The 23,005-nt window shown below is 44.7% G+C and overlaps 1 protein-coding gene across 1 annotated transcript in view; it reads right to left on the reverse strand.

Moving 5' to 3' along the window:
* Positions 1–23,005, reverse strand: part of TECTA (tectorin alpha) — a 79,554-nt gene that overhangs the window by 11,166 nt on the left and 45,383 nt on the right. Inside the window, exons 11-16 of the mRNA XM_027562083.1 lie at positions 14,440–14,639; positions 9,893–10,276; positions 7,260–7,546; positions 4,934–5,214; positions 1,702–1,812; positions 298–500 (exon numbers count right to left, since the gene is read on the reverse strand). Coding sequence (XP_027417884.1) covers positions 298–500; positions 1,702–1,812; positions 4,934–5,214; positions 7,260–7,546; positions 9,893–10,276; positions 14,440–14,639 — 1,466 coding nt within the window. The remainder of the gene's footprint in view (positions 1–297; positions 501–1,701; positions 1,813–4,933; positions 5,215–7,259; positions 7,547–9,892; positions 10,277–14,439; positions 14,640–23,005) is intronic.

A 23,005-nucleotide genomic window follows, 5' to 3' on the forward strand; every position in this document is an offset into this window, starting at 1 on the left:
GAACCCAGCTGTCTTTATCTGGAAGAACAATAAAAGCACGAAAGAGATAAAAACATGTGTCAACATTCAGGGCAAAGGATGACAGCAGACAGGGCAAAGCAGGGAAGGAAGTATGTCACTTATCTTGCTTTCAGCTCAATCAATCACTTAGCACTCAATGATGGGTGTCTTTTGCTGTTTTCCAAGGAGCATGTTTCTAAGTTAGGCCCCTGAAGTTGGCTTAAGGACGATCAGTGTGCAAATGTCCAGAGCTGTCCCCACCAAGGCCAGGTGCTCTTTCTGGCCCCTGTTGCTCACCTGCACAATGTTTCCACAGTTCCCTTTGGTGTTGTTGATCTGAAAGGAGATAAAGTCCTCGCCCTCAATGCCGGTGCACTGCCTGTCATTGACCCGCACGCCCTCCCTCTCGAAGCCGAGCTGGAAGAGCTTGCACTTAGATATGGACACTTCCATCTGAGCCGCCTTGCAGGTCACCTCTGCATCAATGATGTCGTGGGAGTCTGTGGGGACACAGGTATGAAAGGCGAGTCACTGGGAGCTGCCCTTGCTGCGGGAGTGGGCATGGGACCCTGTCCTCTTCAGAAGAGGCTGATGATCTTCACACAGAGGCTCTGGCATACCTAACAAAGCTCTGATCCATCTCAATGAGTATATGAAGCCATTCAAAGCAATAACCTGAGCAATGCCAGAGCCTTTTTTTAAAAGATGAAAATGCTATACAAAGCATCTTTGCTCTTTTCTTCTGAAACCCAGGATTCCTGCCCCATTCTGGTAGGAGCTACTCTTGTAAGCTCCATACCGTGTCTGGCTTGCTGTGGCCTGGCTAAAAAACATGATTCAAGTGAGGGCAGCCCTGGGCTGGTACCCAGGCCAGCACTAGGAGCTCTTGTTTTCTGTCATGGGATGCACCAGTGGACATTTTCCATGAGTACACAAACACAGGCTAACGAGCCCTAAAGAAGCAGAGAGAAACACTTTTATCTGCTTTGGTGAAGCCTTTGAACAGCTCATGTGGTCCCCTCCTGTGGAGCCTTCTGGTCAACCAGGCATTCATTTGATGATGCTAAACGTAGCACATGCCTCCTGAGTTCCCTGGTTCAACCAAGGGCGTGGAGTTGGGAAGCATAGCAGCTCCCCTTCAAGCTGACAAAATGGGTGTGCTCTGGGCCAGGGACAAGGTCACTGCTACTTTAAGGGGGCTGTGGTTAAGAACAGGACCTGGAGTCCTAATTGCTTGCAGTTTGCTTCAACATTTCAGTATTCTTCCGGACCTGCTGAAAAGCTTCGGGGAAGATAAAGCTGGCTTTAAACATGTCTTTAAGCACCTGGCACTCTCGTCCTGATTGTTTCAAGTTTTTGCCAAACCACCCTATCTCCCTGTGAGTCTAAAAGATCAATTTGGATCTCTCTGATGCTGAACGTGGCCTCAGATGGAGCTGACTGATTCTATGAATGTACAAATTTACGTTTATCATTTATTGAAGAAAGGGATGTAGCTACAAGGAAATGAACATTAGCCTACTTTGAAGAGGTCGGGTTCCTTTCTTGTTCTGCTTAAATGCTCATGAAAACTTCATTATTTGGGTTTCTAACCCACAGTGTGGGACATGTGGTGTCCCACCTGGGAGCTTTCCTACCAGGCTGCCAGGCGTCTCCCACTGGGCCTGTCTTGGAGGAGGGGGGGCGGCAGGTGCCACTCACTGTTTCCATAGGGAGGGGGTTCAATGCAGCCACACAGCTCCCCTCCATTTTCCAGCTCACAGGTTCGGTTGGGACAGTCCACCCCCACACAAGGATCTTCAACCACTCCTGCTAAAAAGGAAAACAAACAGAAACACACACAACTTGATTTTCACACCAGTGCCCGGCAGCATGTGGTCACACTCTGAACTTGCCACTTCAATGGACCTGGTGGTGGTCAGATGGCAGATACAAATTAACAGACAGGGCAGCCTTCCAGGAAGTAATGACGATAGCTAATAACTGGGTCTTTGCTATGTGTTTCATGCATTGGTGGCATTATCTCTTCCAACCCTTACAATCTCTGCCAGCTAAGTATTGTAACTTGGCATCACAGCTGAAATGTACCCAAAGTCACGCACAGGTGAAGGTAAGTGAGGAGGATGGAAGAACAAACAAGCTGACTGCCAGCACGTCCCGAGATTCCTGCACTTACTGCTCTGTACCACCATCACGTGCATCAAAATCTTTATATTTATATAAGCTGTAGAGTTCAAACTATTTATCTCTATATTGCCAATACCTGGCCACCTCACAGTAGATACTCAACAAGTAGTTGTCAAGAATGAAGATTTCAGGGCCAGTAAGGTCCCAGAGAGGTCCCTTAAACCAGGCCTTCTTGAGTCTTTTTTTTTGATTCATGGTCCACATGCTTCTACTTAATTTTGTAAAAATAGACAAACCAAAATCTACACACAACTCGTCAGCATTGACTGAGATTAATGGCACTTTTTTGCCAAAACAGGGAAAACTCTAAGTAAAATACAAATGTATGTGAAGTGTCATCACCAACAGATTACAAACAATATTTCTGTAGCAGATGAGCCCATAGGCCACCTGCAAGCTCATTAACGTCTCAGTTTGAGAACCACTAATGGAAAACACTTTCTTTTAGACACTCATTTCTTTATTTAAAGACTCTCTTTCCCTATCCAGGTGTAATAATCTTCCTCGTTGTCATGGTTTCTAACAGTAAGTGTTAAAGAAACAGCCATGATTCAACTCCAGCATGAGCCAAGTTAGCTTCAAGAGTTTAAAAACAAAACAAAACAAACCCCTCAAGCTGTCCCGTAACTGCAGATGCTTCTCCTGACCTTCTGCTAAATAACCATTATAACAGGTGAGAGGACAGGAATGGAGTCGCATCAGTCTGTCTTAATTCCTAGAAAGATGACTAAAGTAGAGCCCTCACCATCAGCTAAATACACTTACTTATTATTTTTGCAGTTTAAACTTTTTATTTTATGTTGGGGAATAGCCAATTAACAGTGTTGTGATAGCTTCAGGTGAACAGTGAAGGGACCCAGCCATACATATACCTGTATCCATTCTCCCCCGAACTCCCCTCCCACCCAGGCTGCCACGTAACATTGAGCAGAGTCCCCTGGGCTATACAGTAGTCCTTTGTTGCTTTTCTATTTTACATATAGCAGTGTGTACATGACCATTCCAAATTCCCTAACCGTCCCTTCTCCCATCCTTCCTCCTTGCAACCATAAGTTTGTGCTCTAAACAGTGAAGCTCTTTCTGTTTTGTAAATAAGTTCATTTGTATAATTTCTTTTCCGATTCCACATATAAGGGATGGCATAGGATATCACTTATCCTCTATCTGACTTACTTCACTCAGTATGACACTCTCTAGGTCAGTGAAGGAAATGGCAACCCACTCCAGTGTTCTTGCCTGGAGAACCCCAGGGACGGGGGAGCCTGGTGGGCTGCCGTCTATGGGGTCGCACAGAGTCAGACGTGATTGAAGCAACTTAGCAGCAGCAGCAGCAGCAGATCCACCCTTGTTGCTACAAATAGCATTATTTCTTTTTAATAGCCAAGTAATATTCCACCAAATATACTTATTTCTTAAAAGCTTCTTTTTCTAAAGACCCATTTATTGCCTAAGTGCGTTCAGCACCCAAGACAGTGCTAAGCACACAGCAGCCACCCAATGAATGTGCTGGTTGATGAACACAATATGCAAACCACCAAGGAGAATAAGAGGAAAAAAGTGTGGAGGTTACAGCTCCCAAGAAGACAAAAACCTCACTTACAATCAGAGTGGGCCATTTACTACTTGGCAGATACAACATGCCCAATACAGAGGTTAAGTTTTGAGGTTAAAAACAAAAACTGATATATTTTTTTAAAATTCCAGACAATTTCTGAAGTTCAAGACAGTTTAGGCTCTTTAAAGTATTGCTTATCAACAGAAGAGGGTAAAATATTAAAGTTACCAAACAAAACATTTCTATTGATTGCCAACAGAAACTACTCCATTTGCTTAAGAGTTTCTGAAATTACTGAGTGCATATTTTAATTAGCGACATTGTTTTCAGGTTCTGAATTGTGTATCCCTACTCTTGTCGGGTGTGGTGTGCAGACTTACTGACGAGAACACTCCGTCTTGAAACAAACAGGGCCAGTTTGCACGGCGGTACCGGTATGTACACGGGGCTGCTGTTGTGCCTCGAGGGACAAGCACACATTCTGACGGACGCAGTGTCACACTGCATTCATGGGACAGAGTGACCATTTATGTACATGGACACACATATACGGATATGACAAATTTATGCGTGTTTAGGCACACACTTACTTGCTCCATCTATCTGATTAACATGGCAAGAAAACAAATAAAGAGAATAATAGATAATGGACATCAAAGTAGTTATCTCACTACAGAAAAAAAAATTCAAGAATCTATAGATTTTTATTTCATCAATAGCACACGTATAATCCCTTTATAAATCTAATCATGGCTTCCTTGCAACCAGGCAGATACAGCCAGCTCAGTCTGCCATTTGCCACCTGCCTTCTCTTTGTGATCTGGGCTCTGACTCTTGTGAAAGGAGCTTTTGGAGAGCTGAAATGGGGGCACTGAAATCAATTAGGAGTCCCATGCTCTGTCCTGCTATCTTAGAAGTCACTACACTGGTGCTCTTCCAACCCAGAGAACCCCACCTTCCTCCGCTGATATTCTGAATTCCATAACTGGACCTAGGGGGGAGTCAAGAGCCACTGAAAGTGCCCCCTCACAGAATCTCCTGCAGCCCACACCTCTCCATCCTTCAACCCCCAAAGCAGATCTACAGGTTGAGATGGAGACCAGTGGCTAGCCCCGGACAAAGTGACTCCACTGGCCAAGCTGTGCTTTCTAACTCAGAGAAGAGTCTGCAGAAATAAAATAATTCTCTTACAGCAATTCTCCTTCTCAATCCACTCGGTGCTGAGGATTCCGAAGGAGCGGCAGGACTCCCCGTAGGCGGCCAGGGAGCCACACAGCTGGAACTTCTTATGGTTGTAGCAGCCGTCCAGGTAGCAGGACTCGTAGAAGGGGAGGGGGTCGAGCAGCCCGTAGCAGGGCTGGAAGAAGCCCTTCATGTCCGTGAGCTTCAGGCAGTAGCCGTCGCCCTGCATGTCCTGGATGTGCACGTTGTCGCACATGGCTGCGTACTGTGAGAACTGCAGCTCGTTGCAGCTGGGGGTGAAAGATGCAGTCAGACGAGGAGGCAACACCAGGCATCTGAGATGGCCAGTGCAGTGGGGGAGGGGAGACCACAGTGGTGACCTCTTCAGCTAACCCAGAAGTGAATGTGGGTGCTGATCCCAACCTTAACCCAGGCTAGGGTTCGAAAGTCAAGGTAGTTTCTACTGTTACAGCACTGGGATGAGCGAGGGTAAAATAAAATGATAGTAGCCAACGTGTCAGACAAGGGTAGATATTGATATAATAACCATTAACCTTTGATGTAGGCTTCCCTGGTGGCTCAGTGGTGAAAAAAAAAAAAAAAACCCACCTGCCAATGTAAGATATGCAGCTTCGACCCCTGGGTTGGGAAGATCCCCTAGGGAAGGAAATGGCAACCCACTCCAGTGTCCTTGCCTCCTGGAAAATTCCATGGACAGAGGAGCCTAGAGGGCTACAGTCTATGGGGTCACAAAGAGTTGGACACGATCAACTCTGTTGTTTAGTGACTAAACAACAACAACCTTTGATATAATTGACTGATATGATTGATACAATAACTATCAACAGATACGGATATAATAACCAATAACAATAATGATAATTACATTATTATTAATCAAAAATAAAAGTAATAACTGTTGGTAAAGTAAAAGATTTGAAAGGACATCCAGAAGCTTCTAAACCATTTCCAGTTTAGCTACCAGAGACCATAAGGAAAATCTTCACAAGAAAATTGGTGTCAGGCTACAACCATTTATAAGAGAAGAGAAAAAGGAAATAAGAAGGGAAAGGAAACTCAAACAGAATGATGATTCCTAAGGAGGAGCTGAATCTTGCTCATCTTTGGAAGCCCCAGAATAGTTTAATGTGCAAAGGAGTCATTTTTCTAACTGTGGGTCCCAGAAGTGACATTTTAGAGAAAGCATCACATTAGGAATTCTGAAATCTAATCTGGGCTTTGCCACTTACTGTGCCCCCTCATCTAAATCATTCCACTCTAGCCTCCGTTGCACCTAGAAAAGGAAGACACTGGACCAGATTGTGCCCAAGGTTCTTTCCAGCTCTGGGTCCCACAATTCACAGGACGGTCTAATTTATGGCACATTTTTCAGTTTACACCTGCAGAAAAGTCAAAGAGGGTTGAGAACTTCATTCCCACATCTGGGAATTCAGCTGATGTTTGGCACGTTAAAGCTCAAGGGGAAAAAAAAAAAAAAAAAAGCTCAAGGGGACAGAATCATTGTACAAGCAAAGAAATGCCAAAAAACAGAAGTGTAGCTCTAGAACCTCAGAGGAATTAACATGATTCGGCAGTCCAGAAGGACTCTTAAGTTAAACACCTTTGAAATAACTTGCTTAGTTCCTTCTATCTCAGTTGGCCAGAGAGGGGCCTGATAATAACCTCAGTGACTTCTACTTTCTTGGACTTTCTAGACTCCCACCAACTTCTGCCTACACAACCAAGCCTCTGGTAAGAGGTACAGATGGCACTAGTGGTAAAGTACCCGCCTGCCAATGCAGGAGACATAAGAGACACAGACTCAATCCTGGGACAATCCTGGAGGAGGGCATGGCAACCCACACCAGTATTCCTGCCTGGAGAATTCCATGGACAGAGGAGCCTGGCAGGCTGTATGACTGAAGTGACTTAGCATGCACAGACATGAAGTCTCAGCACTAGGGAGCAAGGAATAACCCTCTTCTGGGTTAACTCTTAGTCCCACCCTCAGCAAGGATGCCCAGTCGCAGTTAAAGTTAAACTTGACCAGTTGGGCAGATGGTCAAGGCTTTAGAGTTCTAATCCTAGGAACACTCTTCTGTTTGGCCAAGGGCCGGATAACACCAAAATTCAGACTTATCATCTAAGCCTAGTTACTTCCTCTGCTGTTCAAGAAATTATTGTGCCTGTTTGTATGATGAAAACTCCAAAGATCTTGAGCTTAGCTCTTTGTAGGCGAGGAAGGGTGTTGCTATACGAAGTACCCCCCTCATCAACATCTGTCATAGACACGGGAGGACTGGGACCACTGAGTCTAGTGACTGGAAACTCTCACCTCTTCTGCATGCCATTGGTTTTCCAGCTCTGGGCCAGGACCACGCTGCTCACCACTGGCTTCCCCCGCAAGGTCACGTAATCATCAGTTAAGTCCCCATTGAAGTTGCCGCAAAGGCCACACACTTTGTTCTGCAGCCTCTCGCTGATGCTGATTTTTATGACGTTGTAGCCGTTGTAGTAGATTTGGATGTCGGGGCTGGTGTCAATCACCAGGAACCCCTCACTGCTGTAGATTTTGGTTGCCAGGCCGGTTATGAATGGAACATTCACTTGTGTGCCATTCACCTGTTAAAGGAGAAAGAAGAAGTAAATGACCCTCAAAGCAGAGACTGGCAAATATTTACTGTAAAAAGTCCTGAGTAAACATTTTAGGCTTTGCAGCCCATATGATCTATCCTCGTGGCAAAAAAAAGCAGCCACAGACAAAAGTAACTAAATGAGCAAGGCTGTGTTCCACTAAAGCTTTATTTACAAGAATAGGCAGCAAGGAGATTTGACTGAATTTCGTATTTTGCTGATGCCTGCCCAGGAATCTGAGGGCTCGCTCATCTTACTGTCCACAGTTCCTCCCAAAGAAGCAAACTATGGTGGCAGAGAGATTAAAATAAAAATGATGGAAAGGTATAACGCACAACAAGTGGCTAGATTTTTGTATAAAACTTTCTCCAGCATAAACCAATTACTGAAAACAAAATCCCAATCCTGCGCTAAGCAGAGTCTAACACGGTTAAAATGAATCTGGGGATCATTGCTATGTTTATTGTTTTCTTATTTATAATGTTCGAACAGGAGATGCCCTCCCAGAGGCCCTATAGGCACAGTATTTTCTCCATTTGTCATTTTCTTGCTTTATAACAGTTTCTTTTCTTAGCCCTTAGGACAGAACATAACATGCGTTTTCTGTACTTACAAAAGAAATTGTTCTTTCCCCCCCCCCTAGGTTATCAGTAACTTTTGTTGCTTAAAAAAACATAGCAGAAGCCTTAAAAAAATATGATTCTTTACTATTTTGGTGGCTGGGAGTATTTTATTCGGCACAATGTCAGTTTTGATCTCAGGTGATCCCTTTTTGCTTTCTTGCTGATATATTCTGGGCCTTCGCAGTCATGTCCATGTGGGCCAATTTGCAAAAGGAATTAGAGTGTCAAAAACAGTAGCAGATTAACTTTCATTGAAGTTAAAAACCAGTATTAAAATCCAGACTCTTCCTTTTAAGCTTGCAAAACCCTACCAGTCTTTTGCCTAATGCTGGATACTAAGCTATTCGATGACTCTTTAAATAGAGATACTTCCAGTGCATGATTATCTGAGCCAGTGGTGGAAAGCAGATACAGTACCACTCAATTCCAAAAACATTAATATGCCTGTGCTGGCTCTCTCCTTGGCCCTCCCTAGCTGGAATTTGCAACACAGGGTGGGGTGAAGCAGGGCTGACTCCATGGTTCTAGTCCGCCTGCAGCCGACTGGTTTAGCTGAGTGACTGGGTGACTGGCAGTCACCACCACTACTTCAGAGCAGGTTATCTTCTCAGATGGAAGGATGGGAGGAATACAGGTCGGAGTGGTGCCTTAGTTTATTGGGGTGGGAGGCGGGGGTTGGAGATTCACATTTACTTATATGCCGTTGTAAGATTCACAAGAAACCCGGCAACTCTCCTAGAGAAGAGCCAACTCTAAGAGAAATCCACCATCTCTCTCGTCTGTGCTCTTTCCCTCGGCGTGTCATTAGGGGGCGCTCTCATAGTGAGGGACGATCCCTCCCACCCATTTTTATTTAGGTAGCTGTGTTTACAGGCAAAGACTTGCTGTCTTTCATTTTCTAGAAAGGATGGCAGAGATGAAAAAGTCGGTCTTCTTTCAGGTGGCAGAGCCAAGAATAATTTCAAGCTCTTATAAACAAATGAGAATCTTTTTGGAAATTAATTATGAGTAAAAGCTGACTTATCTACCATTACCTGAAGGTTTTTTTTTTTTTAGATTTTTTTTTTTCGATGCAGACCATTTTTAAAGCCTTTATTGAATTCTTTACATTATTGCTCCCATTTTATGTTTTGGTTTTTTGGCTGTATGGCACGTGGGATCTTAACCCCTGGCCAGGGACTGAACCTACACCCCCTGCATCAGAAGGCGAAGTCCCAACCACTGGACCACCAGGGAGGTCCCTCACCTGAAGTTTTATTAGCATACATGCTGACCTTATGCCCTTGAGATACTGTACATATCCTGCAAGGCCTTTGGAATCATATGTGCTAAGTCATTTCAGTTGTGTCCAACTCTTTGTGACCCTATGGACCGTGGCCCGCCAGGCTCCTCTCTCCATGGGATTCTCCAGGCAAGAATACTGGAGTGGGTTGCCTTGCTTTCCTCCAGGGGATCTTCCCTACCCTGGAATTGAACCCACATCTCTTATGTCTTCTGCACTGGCAGGTGGATTCTTTACCACTAGTAAGCGAAAGACTAAATGGGGCTCTTGCTTATGCCTGTTTTCTCTAAAACCTGGTTATCTGTGTATGGTATGTGTGAAACAGCCAGTTAAACTCATTATCCGGGAAAACCACAGTAAACAGCCCTCTAGATAGGCCCTCGTTCCAGGGCACATTTCTTAAGAATCAAGGACAGGCTCGTCCGTCACCTTGACTGTGTTCCGGTCGTTGATGAGAATTTGCTCTTCGTTAATGTAGAAATAGACGGGCGAAATGATGGTGAGATTGGGGGCCGACCACTTGTCGAAGTTGATGATGAGCTGGAAGGAGATGTCGGGGAGCTTGTGGCAGATAGTGGAGAGCACGAAGGCGCAGTTGGCTGGGAAGCGGAGGAAGGCGCCGTCGAAGGTGCGGAAAACGCCGCCGCCGGCCGCCAGGCAGTAGGAGGTCTTGGTGCTGAAGCAGCCGCGCACCCCGTTGCGCAGCGCGCACTCCTCGTCCGACTTGCACTGGCGCGGGTCGCACTGGATTAGGTTGCGCCGGAAACAGCGGCACCGCCGCGTGCAGTCGCTGTTCCAGAACAGCTGCTTGGGCTGGAAGAGAGGCGCCCTTTGCATGAAACTCTGGTGGTGGTCAAGGCTGGGGACCCCAAAGCCCAGTCCACCTGGACCCTTTCCGGGCTGGGCTGGCCTATCAGTAACGGGGCTGGAATTTGCAACAAGGGAGGCTGGTTCAAGTCAAACAGTACCTGCCTTCCAGGTACCTCAGATGCCAAACAATATGTTACCTGGTCTCTACTGGTTTCAATCAAGAATCTGGGGATCTTCACAGTGGGTTGTAGAGCTAATCACAGCCAACTAACTAGAATGGGAAGCAGGTCAAGGAACTAGGCGAAGTGGAAAATACTTGGTAGGGAATTCATCTAACAAGTATCAGCTCTACTTGAAGGAACAAATTTAAATTCACTCTATAATGATAAACCCCACCCTTCAATTTTAACTAGGCTAAAGAAAGAGAGAACCAATTCCTATGCTGAGCCATTTTTGTCACCTTAAAAAATGCACAATGTGAGAGTTGCAAGTTAAGTTTTATTTGGGGCAAAATAAGGGCTATAGCTCAGGAGACAGCATTTCAGATAGCTCTGAGAAACTGCTCCAAAGAGGCAAGCGGGAGGGTATGTATGTGATTTTGGTGAAGGGAGAATATATGCAATCAAGTACTTATTTTTTGCAGAAGGTTTCTGCTAGTCATGAGGAGCAGTCATGACCGTGAAGGATTTTTAGTGCTTTTTTAGATATAAGGAGCTACAAGAATTGGGCACATAAAATCGGCTCCTAAAAATATCTATTTGAAGACCTATCCTTCCAGTTTTTCCCAGAGCACAGAATGCCTGATTTCTGCTCTTCACCCTGAACTCTTTTCAGGGAATGTTGAAAAATAAGCAGCTGAAGCAGCACATGTTTTAATCCCTGTAGAGGTAGATGGCAAGTGCCAATGGCAAGTGCCAATTTGTAGCTGACAGTTTCAACATTTCACAATACTCACTGTTCCAAACTTCTTTCCTTGTAAATAATCTAATTTACTTCTGTTGCACATACCTCTATTTCTATATCCTGAAGCAAGAAATCTAAGCAACAGTTAGGGTCCATGAAGGGAAAACTTTGGGATCAGACCACCTGGGTTTCGATCCCAGCTCTGCCACCCTACTCATGCCACCCTGAGAGGCTCTGCCAGCTTCCCAGAGTGTTGGTTTGCTTTCTCTAAATTGAAGTTAGTAATAATGTCTTGCAAGGCAGTTGTGAAGATTAAATTCAATAAGACGTGTGATGCATATTTCCCAGCTAAGAGTAGGTACTCAATAAATAATAGCTGCTGTTATTACCAGAAAAGAACCACTCATCCTCTTTCAGATAGTGGGGAATTATAAAAATTTATATTAAATACCTGCAACGAAGTGTATCATCAATTGGTGGCAGCTATTATTTTTCACTCTTTCTACAATCTGTAGACACAGCTATACTTGTAGAGTCTGTGCTCTTGATCTCGTACCTGTTCTAGACTAAGAATTCCAGGGAACTGTTTGAAATTGGTCATGACTGTTCAAGTGGAGTGTGGTCCCAATGAATGGTTTACTTCATAGAGATGAGGGCACTCAAGGCATTAATTCAATTTTCTAAAACAGTGCTTTCCAGAGAAGATGTTTTAATGGCACAAGAAGGGCCTGTTCTACTGTCTGGTCACAATTTTCTGCATTAACGACAGACTTATCAAAACCCTGGATATCAAAGAGAGACCTGACTTAGATCCAAGGGTAAGTAAGAAGAGGGTGAGATCTTCCAGGAAGAGTTTTCTCAAGAAAACCATTCCTGATTCTTTCACCCCTAAAATGGAGTATAAGTAGTTTCTGGAACCTCTTTCCAGACCCGTGAAATATTCTGGGTGCCAGCAGCTTCACAAATTGGCTTCCTTTCTCTTATCAGATTTGCAGAATAATTGAGTGGATGGTCTGGCCTCTCTCAGATAAGAAGTCAGACATTGCATGGGTGGAGAGAGAAAAATAACCTGATGTATGTGGATATGATCAAGGGTCCATAACTCATCCTACAGGAGAACTTGATCATGAAAGTAGCATCCCAGTAAAGAGACTGGCCCAGTGCTGCCTGCTCAACCTTAATTAGACCTGATGAGGACAGCCGGGTAATTACCCTACATGCTAATGGCTAGATGTGTTCTCTTTTTATTTCCAAAGAAATCTGTCGTATAAACAAGCCTCCAAGCTTGCTTGAACAGTGGCAAGTAGGTGTGGATTATTTGTTCTGTGAATTTGCTACTTCCCAGATATAAGCTGTTGTCAAAACCCACTGACTTTCTGATGAAAAGTGGATACTAATGTTGAGAGTGCTAATAGCTGCCGAGAGCTGTATTGTGCTTTTCCTGAGAGCTCCAAGGGCTTTTATATGCATCATTTCATTAACACGCCTGGATTTTTTTAATTTATAAAATGCCTCTTAAGAGAATTAACAAAACAATAAGCAGCTACCAATTATTGACCTGCTAGGTGCCAGGTACTAAGGCACCTGCATAGATTACACAACGCCCATATGAGTTGGTATGTTTTGGAGATAAGGTCACAGAAGCTCAGAGAAATAGCACAGTTTGTTCAGTGTCACATCACCAGTGTTGGTTCAGCTAGGATCAAGCCCAAATCTCAATCCATTATGTCACAGACACTCAGGATCTCTGTTGAGGGAAGCATGACACACTTGATAAGTGGATACATTTCAGTAAATCTCTGGACAGGGGAGCAGAGATTGAAATAGCGTTTTTCAGTTTTGAGCCTGGTTATCTCTTCTCCCAGATTGTAGGAAAATGGAATCTATTATTATTTTCTCCCACATGTTTTGCCTCTTCCTTTCAAATAATCAATATCTCTAAGAGCTAACTTCAAAACTCACCTCTGCCAAGAAGCCTTCTTTGATCAATTCTGCTATTTTACTCTACTTTCCCCCATCTTTCTAATACAACATTTATACAAATTTCCCTCTGAAAATGAGACTGAAGGTAACAGCCATATTCATCTCTTTCTATTTCTTCTCAAAGTAAAGTAACTTAGTTGTTCTTGAACAAGAACAATATTTCTTTACAGAAAGAAAGCAGTGTTTCTTTTTTGCCTAGTTTATTTTCAATTTAGACACTTCAATTAGTTTTTTTTTTAATGCTTCGATTCTTTTTCATTTTAAAATTGATTAGTTCTGTAGGGTATTATTTTTCACTTGTTGATATGTTATTTTGTAATTGTCCTCTTGTTTTTAAAGTGCATTTTTTTCCCTCTCCTGAATAGATTTTTAAGTTCCTTAAGGCAGGGAACATGCTTTATCATCCCCAACAATACCACTAGCACAGAGATCTGCAAATAGCAGCTATTGCACAGATGCTGTTGTTAACTGTCTACTCACCAATGTCAGGTATTGATATCGTTTAAACAGAATGGGCGAGAGGCAGAACCCAGGGCTAAATAACCTCTCCAGGCAAGATCTTTTTAAGAACATAAAGTATTCTAGCACATAAAGAAAGATTACAGGGTGGAAGTATAAATGATTTTGCATGCTCATATGTTTTACTCAGGGACATCTAAGAAGGGCATGTTCATCAGCTCTATGTGAAGCCCCCAAAGACAGAGAAGCAGAGGGTAGGATGTGGAAAACAGGACATTAAGCAGCCCAGACAGAACTCTCTGGGGACGGTCCTAGAGGGACAAATGACACATGAAGAGATGGCAGCCTTCACTCCCCTTCTCATGGAGCTGCAATAGACAGAAGAGAGAAAGCCACTCCTCCCAGCCTAGAGCTCCATATTTTCCAGTTAAAACTGCCCTTAGCTAAGACAGGTATAAATGTCAGATTCACTGCCTTCCTATTTCCAAACAGCAGCCACTTCAGAAGCTTTCAGACTAAGATTTACAGGAGAGGAAATCAGAAGGGCTTAGAGAAAGGCACGGAGCAGGGAGAGAGGCACACACAATGCTAGCGAGGAGGCAGGTAGAGTGAGACCCAAGCGCATGTCTAAATCCGGAGCCTCATCTGACCTGTCCGTGACCTCTCACCCCCCTCGTCCCCCCTCTCCGCCTCCCTGTGAATCCACAGCACCATCTTATCCTCATCAGAAGGGAAGATGGGTTCACCGTGACCCATCTTCCTCCTAGCGGGGAGAGTACTCCGCTGCCTCTCAAGGAAGAAGGGCGGGCCGGCGCCCCTACCTCGTAGTACTTGCCGTCGGAGTAGCAGCCGCAGCTGTGGGGCAGAATGCAGCTCTTGCCGTTGAGGACGTAGCCGGGGTCGCACTGGCAGCCCTCCACGCAGTAGTGGTTGCAGTCGCTCTTGAGGCGGATGGCGGCGCAGCGGGGCTGGCACACGCTCACGCAGCTCTCGTAGTGGCTGTTGGGAGGGCAGGCGACGGCTGCAAGGGGAGACACGGGTCAGGATGGGCCATCCCCAGGGCTGTCAACGCCTTCCTCCCGGCCTTCCCTCACCCGCTCGGGGAGATGGAGGCCTGGTGCGGAGGAAGCTTTGCCCCGAACCTCCCGCTTTCCTCCCCTCTCTGCTTATGCAACGCCTTTATGGGACTTAGCACTGCAGAAACAATGGACAGCAGAGCAGACGGAGGTTACCCGGCCCCTCACACCTCTTGCCCCTCTCCTCAGCCTTGCTTTCCCTGAGGTTCTCTCCAACCTGTTGCCTTAAACCCACTACCCAACACGCATCTTGACTACAGTGATTCACTGGATGGTCTCCCAGGTGCGCCCCACATTCATTCCTGCCTTTAGGTCCCCATCTGGTGTTCATCTCCCTTCCCCACCCACTTCTTCATCCTCCCAGTGTCTCCAAATTTATCTCCCATTTATCATTTTCTTACTGGAGTATAATGGCTTTACCATTTTGTGTTAGCTTCTGCTGGACAATGAAGTGAATCAGCTATACCTGTATGTATATCCCTTCCCTCTTGGACCTCCCTCCCACCCCCTTCCCCACCATCCCACCCATCTAGGTCATCACAGAGAACTGAGCTGAGCTCCCTGTACTTTATAGCAAGTTCCCACTACCTGTCTATCTTCCACATGGTGTATGTATGTGTTAGTTACTCAGTCGTGTCAGACTCTTTTTGACCCCGTGGACTGTAGCCTGCCAGGCTCCTCTGTCCATGGAATTCTCCAGGCCAAGAATACTGGAATGGGTAGCTACTCCCTTCTTCAGGGGATCTTCCAGAACCAGTGATCGAATCCAGGTCTCTTGCATTGCAGGCAGATTCTTTACCATCTGAGCCAGGAGGGCAGCCCTTTACACATGGCAGTGTGGTGTATATATGGCAACCCTATTTTCCCAATTCATCCCACCCACCCCTTTGCTGCAGTGTCCACATGTCCATTTTCTACATATTCATCTCTATTCCTCCCCTGGCAATAGGTTCATCTGTACAGTTTTTCTAGACTCCACATAATGTGTTAATATTTTATTTGTTTTACTCTTTTGGCCATGGTCCATGGCATGTGAGAGCTTAGTTCCCTGGCCCAGTATTGGATTGTGTCCCCTGCATTGGCAATATGGAGTCTTAACCACTGGACCACCAAGGGGAGTCCCCAGATCCCTCATTCTTCAAGCCCCAGGTAGAATCCCAACTTATCTGCAAAACTCCCTATTCTTTCACTAGCTCAGAACTTCCAGAACCCTTTTCCAAGCCAATAGTTTTTAACAGTAGGCCCTCGAACCCCTTGATTTCTGAGAAGCCAAACTTACATGGTGTGTGTGCCTGTGTATAGAGACCAATCCATGTCAACTATGTTCTGTGGCTTTTAAATGTATGTAGATGCTTTCCTGGAAGGCAACTGGGGTCCTGCTGAAGGGTGTGGGCTCTGGAATCAGCTCTAAGAGATTGGAGCCATTACCTAATCTCTCTGGGTTTCAGCTCCTTATCTGTATTATGCAGTTACCCAGGGCAGCACTTCATGGCTTTTTGGGAGGGAATGAGTGAGTCTGTGTACTTAGAACAGTGCCAAGCACCTAAGTGCTTGGCGTGCTGCAGTCTGTGGGGTTGCAAAGAGTCAGACATGACTTAGCGACGGAACAGCAGCAACAACAAGCACCTAAGTGTTCAGCAAGCGGTAGTCAATCATTAAAGACAGGTTTGCTTAAATATTTTACAGAAACTAGTATTTAAGTCAATGTATACAAAAAAGAGCGGTAAAGAACCTGCCTGCCAATGCAGGAGATGTGGGTTTAAACCCTGAGTTGGGAAGATCCCATGGAGAAGGAAACGGCAACCCGCTCCAGTGTTCTTGCCTGGGAAATGTCATGGACAGAGGAGCCTCATGGGCCGCAGTCCATCAGGTCAGAAAAGAATTGACATGACTTATCAACTAAACAACAAAAATAACAATACAAAAAAGTACAACTACTCTTATGTGGGAATTTCTACTCTACATCACTTAGGCTTGAATCATTGTTTTTGCACTGCTGTGTGTATTTTATGTGTTTATAATGATGCTACATCCTTGTACATTTATCCATGCCCTCATGAGTTAATGAATCTCTAAATTCCTGGAAGTGGAATAACTGGGTCAGAGGGTATGTGCATTTAAGCTTTTGATGGATGCAACTGAATTGGCCTCTAAAGAGGCTTTGTCTCTTTATCCTCCTACCAGGGCTATATGAGATTTACTTTTCCCCCATCCTCACTAACTGTTTATCCCCAAACTTTCTGGTCCTTGGAAAAAACTACATGCTATACCTATAAGGGATCACCATCCAGAATATGAAGGAACTTCTAAAATTCAACAACAAAAAATCACAAACAATCTGATACAAAAATGAGAGAGGAATTTGAATAGACCTTTCTGCAAAGAAGATATATGAATGGCCAAGAAGCATGTGAAAATCAACACCACTAATCATCAGGAAAATCAAAACTATAATGTGATATCACCTCATACCCACTAAGATGGCTACTATTAAAAAACACCCAGAAAATAACAAATATTGGTAAAGATGTGGAAAAATTGGAACCATGTGCCCTGTTGGTAAGAATGTAAAATGGTACAGCTGCTGTGGGAAAGAGTAGGGTGGGTTCTCAAAGAATTGAAAATAGAATTACCCTATGGGCCCAGCAATTCCATTCCTGGGTGTATACTTAAAAACGTGAAAGAAATATCTCTAAGAGATATTTAGACACTGTTGTCATAGCAGCATTCTTCATTACAGCTAAATCATGGGAGCAATACAAGTGTCCACCAATGGATGAATGGATAAGCAAAATGTAGTCTATACATACAATGGAATATCACTTAGCCTGAAAAAGGAAGGAGATTCTGCAACTTGGATGAACCTTGAGACACTATGCTAAGTGAGATAAACCATCCACAAAAAGATGAATACCGTATGATTCCACTTATGTGAGGTGTCTAAAGTAGTTAAGACAGGAAGCAGAACAGTGGTTTCAGGGGACTCTGGAAAGGGAGAGGAGTGGAGAGTTAGTGTTTAATGGGTACAGAGTTTCAGTTGAGCAAAATGAAAAGCATTCTGGAGGTAGAGGATGGTGGTTGCACAACAATATGAATGTACTTAGTGACACTGAACTACACCCTTAAAAATGGTTACAATAGCAATTGTTATGTGTATTTTACCACAATAAGAAATTAATGCTATATCCCTATTTCATTTGCATCCTTTGTGAGACTATTTGTATCTTTTTCCTTTGTTTATAATCTATTTGTATATCTTTTTCTGTGAATTGCCTTTGTTTATAATCTATTTGTATATCTTTTTCTGTGAATTGCCTTTTCACGTCCTTTACACATTTTGTTTGTTGAATTTTTTATTAAATTGTAAAAGCTCTTTGTAAACTGAAAATATATTTTTGTTTGTCACGTGTTAAAATATTTACCAATTGCTTTTTGACTTTGCTGCTTCTTCCTTTTTTTTTTGGTACATTGGTTTGTGATCTTGATGATGTTTTTCCCATATGGAAATATAAAAGTTTAAAGTAGTCAAATTTATCATGTTTTCCCTTGTGGTTTTAGGTGTTTTGTTTAGAAAGGCCCTCTTTACTCCTAGATTACAAAAAATATGCCTTTGTTCTCTTTTAGTAGTTTGTTTCGTTTTAAATTTATTTATTTTGGCTGTGCTGGGTGTTCGCTGCTGCATGGGCTTTTCTCTAGTTTTGGAGAGCAGGGGCTACTCACTAGTAGCAGTGCACGCGCTTCTCATTGCAGTGGCTTCTCAGTGCAGAGCACAGGCTCCAGGGTGCACGGGCTTCCGTAGTCGCAGCACATGGGCTCTGTAGCTTTGGCTCACAGGCTCGAGAGCACAGGCTCAATAACTGTGCACAGGCTTAGTTGCTCCATGGCATGTGGGATCTTCCCAGATCAGGGATCAAACCCATGTCTCCTGCATTGGCAAGTAGATGCTTTACCACTGAACCACCAGGGAAACCCTTCTGGTAGTTTTATGATTTAAATGTTCGTGTTTAATCTTGGCTCTGTCTGGGTTTTATTTTTGAGTGAGGAAATGAAGGAAGGATTTAATTATTTTTCCCCCGATAGTTTGTCCTTTATTGACTAATACACTTTCCCCAGTGATTGGAAACGCCAGCTTTACTATATACTAATTTCTCTTTGGTGTTTGGGCCTATTTCTGGACTTTCTCCTCAGTCCACTGGTTGGTTTTTCTGTGCATGTGCCAGTATCGACTTGTCATCTGGCAAATCCCATGGACAAGGTACAGTCCACAGGGTAGAAAAGAGTCGGACACAACTGAAGCGACTGAGCACGCATGCATTGAAACTCTACAATATATTTTAATATCTGGGAAGACATAACTACCAATTTAGAAATGTCTACTGTTGTTTCAAGTATACTGGTCCTATTTGCCCAACAAGGCAACAAACTCCATATTTCATACTTCTGATTTTTTGTGGTCCCCCAAAGAGTGCTGCGGAGAAGGCAATGGCACCCCACTCCAGTACTCTTGCCTGGAAAATCTCCTGAATGGAGGAGCCTGGTGGGCTGCAGTCCATGGGGTCGAGAAGAGTCGGACACGACTGAGCGACTTCACTTTCGCTTCTCACTTTCATGCATTGGAGAAGGAAATGGCAACCCACTCCAGTGTTCTTGCCTGGAGAATCCCAGGGACGGGGGAGCCTGGAGGGCTGCCGTCTCTGGGGTCGCACAGAGTCGGACACGACTGAAGTGACTTAGCAGTAGCAGCAGCAAATAGTGCTGAGAATGTGACAAGTGATTAATAAATACTTGATTCTTGAAAACAATCTTCCAAATTCCTAATTCTGATTTTCTCCACCCAAATGCAATACGGAGAGCTGAAAGTGATGATGGTTCTACACCTGGATTTCTATTGTGGTCACAAATGTGTCTCTTGCTGTGGCCAGTGGACTGATACGCCTTTGTGCCCTCGGTGGGCAGGATGCCTGGGAAGAGCAATGCAGCAAGGAAATGGAACTGGTAAAGGCTCTGGAGTCAGGCTGACCTGGCTCGAGTCTTGGCCTCTGTGACTAACTAGCAGTGTCACCTTGGGCAGGTTATTTACTCTCTCTAAACCTTGGCTCCTCTGCTTCCTCATCTGTAAAACGGAGATAATAACATCTCCCTCATCAAATATTAATCATTGTTAACATAAAATGAAGTGCAATTTTGTACAGTGCCAGGTGCTTCAATGAAAGTTTCTGTTACTAACAGTAGGAACAGTTGTAGTAGTAACAATAGGAATTTTTTAAGTTATTCAACTACAATTTTTATTTTTTTTGATCGGGCTGGGTCTTTGTTATAGCTCAGGCTCTTCCGTGCGGCTTCGCTGGTTATGGTGCAAGGCTTCTAGAGAGTGTGGGCTCAGTAGCTGCAGCACGTGGCCCAGTTGGCCCTTGGGATGTGGGCTCTTAGTTTCCCTGACAGGGATCAAACCTGTGCCCCATGCCATTGCAGAGTGGATTCTTAACCACTGGACCACCAGGGGAGTCCCTCAATTAGAATTATTGAGTTTGCAGAGAAAGATATAGGAAAACGCCTAATTATCAGACTTTTGACCAAGAGCTTTGAAGTAGCAAAATCTGCCTCTGAAAAAAGAGAAAATGATACTCAACGTTGGCTGATCAGGCACCAGACAGCCTTGTGTATGAGCCGTCATCACATTTAATTCTCACGATGGCCCGCTGAGGTTGGAAGGTGCCTCCCCAGACCTGGTTCTACAGAGCTCTGCATCCTCTGTGGTACCCAGGCGCTCCCGACCCCCCAGGGCTTCCTGGCCTGACCAGATAAGAGGAGCAGCATACCACAGCCAGAGAGCACTGTCTCTGGAGCCACCTTCCAATTTATCCAAGCCAATTGCCTTGGGAAAGTCTCTGAATTACTCTGAGCTTTGGTTTCCTCCTCTAGAAAGTGGGACTATTAATATGGCAGAAACCAACACAATATTGTATAGCAATTATCTTCCAATTAAAAATAAATATATTTTTTAAAACAGGGCGTACTTTACAGGGTTGCTGTAAAGTTATAGGAGTCAATGACTGAGGACTCAGCACTGAGAAGAGTGCCTGGCACATGGTCAAAGCTAAGTACCTGCAATGAATTTATTATTTTCTTCTCTTACTGTATCCTCACCATCAAGTGCTCTAATTTAAGTTCTCCATGAAAGAATTGAAAGAATGACAGATGCAGCTTAAAGAATTTTAAGAAGGGGTTCGCAATAAAGACAACTGGCCTCCCCTCCCTGCTCTAAGCCTATTTGTTCAACTTGGGTGAAGGAGTTTTCCAATGCTTTTGCAAAAAGAGTAATTCAGTAATAAATTATCCCATTGATAGGAACAGCCAATATTATTGATAACCAACAGCATCCTACCTTGTTACCAATCAAGCATATATTTAATGGGCAATTCTGGCTTAACCCTTTTTCTCCTGAAAACAGCATTCTCATTTCTCAACATGTGAGTGTTGAAATGGATGAATTCTTAGTGGAAGAGAGGAGTGGGACATGCATGTGTGCTAAATCACTCAGTCATGTCCAACTCTTTGCAACACTATAGACTACAGCCCATCAGGTCTTATGTCCATGGGAATTCTCCAGGCAAGAATACTGGAGTGGGTTGCCCTGTCCTCCTGCAGGGGATCTTCCCGACCCAGGGATCAAACCCATGTCTCATGTCTCCTTCACTGGCAGGCGCTTTCTTTACCACTAGTGCCACCTGGGAAACCCCAGGGAGGGAGACAGGGGGATGCTATTCCTGCCCTCATGTCTCAGAGGTTAACACCATGTCAGATTTGGTTGTTGTTTAGTTGCTAAGTTGTGTCCAACTCTTTTGTGACACCATGGACTGTAGCCCACCATGCTCCTCTGTCCATAGAATTTCCCAGGTAAGAATACTAGCATGAGTTGTCATTTCCTTCTCCAGGGGATCTTCCAACCCAGGGATCAAACACACATCTCCTGCATTGGCAGGAGACTTCTTTACCACTGAGCCACCAGGCAAGCCCCAAACTTGGTTACAAACAATCATATTCAAGCCAGCCTGTGTTCACTGATCTTTCAGATTGAATGGCTGAGTTAGGACTCAGGCTCCCGCGGCTTTTCTCTGCTTCTGAAATTCAAAATGGAAAACTAAGCTGCCTCCAACTGTGTCCGCACACCCTCCATCTCCACCCACACACCGTCTCTAAAGTGTAATTTTTTTTTTCTCTTATTTTAGCTTTTCTTTTTTGCCAGTCACCACCACCACCTCTTCAGGAGCTTTCTTTTAGATCTTGGCCCCTGTCCTGAAATGCCAAGGTGAGGGAAGGACTATCCCCACTGCGGTGAGCTGGCCTAGGCCTTGCTGGCAGGCAGCGGTCCAGGCAGGGATGGGTCAAGGGTGGTCAGGTCATGGTCAAGGGTGGGCAGGACAGACTCTGCTCTGACTTGTATGGAGCTCCCTGTGACTATGTATAGAGGACGCCATCAATGTCTGGACAGCACTCTGAGCAGGGGAGAGGAAAGAATGCTGGTTGAGGGGACAGGAGGACAAGAAAAATAGTCTTCATAGCCTTTAGGAATGGTCTCCCTTTTCCAAACCATTTCCCCATCCTGCACCAGTTTCAGCCCTATGGGTCCAAACTCCCTAGAAGAAGGGGACCTTTATCCTCAAAGGTAAGGCCATGAGTGTGTGCTAACTTGCTTCTTTTTCTTTCCCATGAGTGACAACATTTGATACCCGTAATTTCAGGTGAGAGCTCCTGGTATTAGCCTTCTTTAAAAACAATTCTTCACTGCTCATTGCAGCTAGAGGTAATGGATGTGGGCAGACACTATTCTCTGCCCCACATCCCAGTGACACCAGACAAAATGGCGACCACCGCGGCATGGCTACGGGAAAAGAGGGCCGGCTCTGCAGCAGGTCGCAAGAGGCAGCAGGCAGGGTCTCCTTCCTAAAACTCTCTCCCCATCCTGCACCACGTCTAGGCCCCTGGCTTCAGAGGCTGGTCTTCTGATTTAGGGGAAGGTAAGCTCTCTTGTGGGTTTCCCAGTGGTAAAGAATCCGCCTGCCGATGCAAGAGACACAAGTGACTTGGGTTCGATCCCTGGTCAGGAAGATACCTTGGAGGAGGAAATGGCAACTACTCTAGTATTCTTGCCTGGGAAACCCCATGAACAGAGGAGTCTGGAGGGCTATGGTCTGTGGGGTCACAAAGAGTCCAATACGACTGAGCAACTGAGCATGCTAACAACGAAGCACTCTCGCCCCAGTGAGCTCCCCTCAGTGAATCCAGAGTAGTTCTGGAGGTTTACCCGCAG

This window comes from Bos indicus x Bos taurus, chromosome 15, assembly GCF_003369695.1.
Source record: "Bos indicus x Bos taurus breed Angus x Brahman F1 hybrid chromosome 15, Bos_hybrid_MaternalHap_v2.0, whole genome shotgun sequence".
Classification (NCBI taxonomy): Eukaryota; Metazoa; Chordata; class Mammalia; order Artiodactyla; family Bovidae; genus Bos; species Bos indicus x Bos taurus.